General features: G+C 44.3%; 1 protein-coding gene across 1 annotated transcript; it reads left to right on the top strand.

Moving 5' to 3' along the window:
* Nucleotides 1–1,587: 1,587 nt before the first annotated feature.
* On the top strand, nt 1,588–2,178 carry LOC138287031 (olfactory receptor 5G25-like). The gene has a single exon (XM_069227392.1). The coding sequence runs from the start codon at nt 1,588–1,590 to the stop codon at nt 2,176–2,178; it is 591 nt and encodes a 196-aa protein (XP_069083493.1).
* Nucleotides 2,179–3,632: the final 1,454 nt, after the last annotated feature.

Here is a 3,632-nt window from a genome sequence, read left to right on the forward strand (position 1 = left end):
AAAGCTGGCCGGGGCCCTGTGAGGGGGCCCCTGCACTGCCCATGCCAGAGGCATGGGCAGTGCAGGGGCCCCCAGGGGCCCCAAGACACCCGTTACCGCCAGCCCCTTCCTGGCGGTGAAAACTGCCAGAAACAGGCTGGCGGTAAGGGGGTCAGAATCCCCAGGGCAGCGCTGCTTGCAGCTCTGCCCTGGCGGATTCGCCCAGCTGGGGGAAAAACGGCGGGAAACCGCCGGCCCCGGTTTTCCAACCGTGGCTTTACCGCCGCGTTCAGAATGGGCTTTGAAGCACCGCCAGCCTGTTGGCGGTGCTTCCGTCATTCTGCGCCCTGGCGGTCCAAGACCGCCAGGGTCAGAATGACCCCCATAATCTCTTTTGTTGCGAATGACAATGTTGCCCCCTTTGTCTGCTACCTTAATCAGAATTGTGTTGTCTGTTTGTAGTTCTCGTACTGCCTGCCTTTGTTTGAAGTTGGTATTCAAGATAAGATATTTCTGTTTTCTAATGTATTTTTGATATTCATGATCAAGGACCTCCATCATAGCTGTGAAGAAGAGGTCAATAGTGTTGCCTGATGGTAATCTAAGTGTAAAAGTTGATTTTACCGGCAATTTGTATTGTTTAGTAAGTGTGATGTCAATATTGAGTTCCAGTGCTATTTCTGTTAATGATTGTTCATGCTCCGCAGTGCTGGAGAGGTTACTGAGTAGTTGTATTGTTGCTAAGTTTTGGACTGTGAGATCACTTGTGGTATGTTGTTCTGGGGGTTGAGTCTTGTCATATTCTCGTGTGGCAAAAAAAAAATTAAGTTTCAGTTTCCTGGTGAATTTGAACAGGTCAATTATTGTTTGAAGTAGGTCCCAACTAAGTGTAGGGCAAAAAGAGAGACCCTTAGATATGATCTCAGTTTAAGGTTTGGAGAGAATTCTGTTAGATAGATTGACAATCAAATCAGTATTTAGGTTTTGAGGGTCAGGCAAAGAGATGTTGGTACAGTAAGAAGTGAACTAAGCAGTATTTTAATAAAAAAATAAAATTAAATAAAAACATGCGTAGGAAATGTGAACAGTTCTGTGAGTTCCCAACATCCTCTGCTCTCTGAACTTCCTCTGCTATAAAAGGCAGATGTTTTTCATATGGTTTTATTGTAATAATTAGCAACAAATTACCGGCTGAATGTACTTTGCCACCTATTTATATGTCTTCTTCTTTCCTAAAAGGCTCCCCAATCTGAAACAATGAAAACAGAAAACTGGACAGAGGTGTCAGAGTTCATCCTCGTTGGACTGTCAGAAGACCCATCACTGCAGCTCCCCCTCTTCATCTTCTTTCTCTTGGTCTACATCATTACTCTTGTGGGCAACATAGGGATCATCGCATTGGTCAGGGCGAACCGCCACCTTCACACAACTATGTACTTCCTGCTCTGCCAATTGTCCTTCATAGATATCTGTGTATCCACAATTACTGTCCCCAACATGCTGTCCTGCTTGATATTGCAGAAAAAAACGATCTCCTTCCGGGGATGTGTTACACAGATGTTTCTGATATTTTCCATAGGGAGCTCCGAAATATTCCTCCTCCCGGTGATGGCTTATGATCGATACGTAGCTATCTGCAATCCACTGCTGTATCCAGTCATCATGAGCAACAAAGCCTGCATTTACTTCATTGCTTTTATATTTTCACTGGCCGTCATTAATTCAATTATACAGACGACTTTCACCTTCATGCTTCCCTTCTGCAGGTCGAACAGGATCAGCCACTTCTTCTGTGACGTGCCTGCCCTCCTAAAGCTCTCCTGTTCTGACACCACCCTGAACGAGCTGGTGCTGGTTTTAGTGGCAGGTGGCCTCATACTGGTGTCTGTTGTCATTGTCTTTGTTTCATATACTTACATTGTGTTGACAGTTGTGAAGATAAGTTCCTCAGCTGAGAAATGGAAGGCCTTCTCAACATGTTCTGCCCACTTTGTTTGTGTGGCTATGTTGTATGGCACTCTTACTTTCATGTACGCTAAATTCTCCTCAAACCACTCTCCTACGAAGGATAAAGTGGTCTCGGCGTTCAATGCTGTGGCAATACCTATGCTAAATCCATTCATTTACAGCCTAAGAAATCAGGAGGTGAAAAAGGCTTTTGTAAAAGCTATAGCCAGGGTGGGGCGCGTTAGAAATTAAAGCGTGTTTGCTGGTAGAAAGGTTTGCTTCTGCTACCCCTCAGAAACATATCATTGTGCTGAAAAAACTGGCATCATCCCAACTGCTGCTTATAACACACAATCTAAACAACCTAAATTAAGTCACTAAGGGCCAGATGTATCTAGCCTTTTAGCATTCGCAAACGGTGCGAATGCAAACATGCCTTTCAGTATTTATGAAAGGCATTCGCAACGCAAATTAAAGGAATCGCTAAAATAGTGATTCTTTAAATTTGCGAGCCTGTTTAGAGAATCACAAATTGCGATTCTCTAAATGAGAAATCGGAAATAAGGAATCCTTATTTGCGATTTCTTAACCACATGTAACAAGCAAATCCTCAATGCGAATTGGGCATTAAGGAATCGCTATTACCAACAAGTTGAACTTGGTGGTAACCATGTGCAAATTTTAAAAATGCATTAAAATTGACATGTAATGCACACATGCCCCTTTGTCGTGTGTGCACCTTACATGTCCTTAAAAAACTTCTTGGGGTGCAGCAGAGGGGGCGTTAGGCCCCCAGCACCCTGGGGTTTGCATTTCCCAAATTTGTGAATTCCAGTTAGGAATTTGCAACTTGGGAAATGCAAAATATTTGCAAATATGGGCCTACAGGCCCATAGGTGCGAATGGGGCCGGTATCGCAATTTGCGATTCGGTAAAAGCATTTGCAATTTTTAAGAAATCGCTATTACCGAATCACAAATAAGATACATTGCATTTTGCGAATCAGAAATCGCGATTTCTTAAAAATTGCTATTTCCGAATCGCAAATGCCTTTTTTGTTACATCTGGCCCTATACACTCTTTCATGTTAGTACACTATTGGCGACTTAGCGGCCACAACACCTAGGCCCAGATTTATCCTCTGCACTGAATTAGTGTCATTTTTGTTACGCTAATTCAGTGCAAACTTGACCCCGTATTTATATTTTGATGCTAGACTAGCTTAATGCTTAATATTGGAGTTAAAGTAATTTTTTGGATGCGTGAAACCACCTTGCGTCAATGAGGTGCAAGGGGGGCGTTCCTATCCAAAAAATGACTCTAAGGCCCTAGCGCCTTATTTATCCTCCCGTGCAAAAATGGTGTACGGGAGGGAGACGGGCCTAAATAATGGTGCTAAACCTGCTTAGCGACATTATTTGATGCCTGGGTCAGGGCAGGCGTTAGGGGACCTGTGGACCCATTTCCATGGTCAAACACCATGGAAAGAGCCCACAGGTGCCCTCCCCAAGCCACAGAAATACCCCCACCTACACCAGGTAAGTATAGCTGAGTCTAGGGAAGTATTTTATAAAAAGATTTAAAGTGCCATTGGGGGCCCTGAAAGGGGCCTCCCTACATGGCACTGGGTGCAATGGCAATGCCTAGGGAACCCGTGTCCCCTAGGCTGGCCATTTGGGTGGTAGGCATGACTCTTGTCTTTTGTA

This window comes from Pleurodeles waltl, chromosome 4_1 (genome assembly GCF_031143425.1).
Source record: "Pleurodeles waltl isolate 20211129_DDA chromosome 4_1, aPleWal1.hap1.20221129, whole genome shotgun sequence".
NCBI classification, from domain to species: Eukaryota; Metazoa; Chordata; class Amphibia; order Caudata; family Salamandridae; genus Pleurodeles; species Pleurodeles waltl.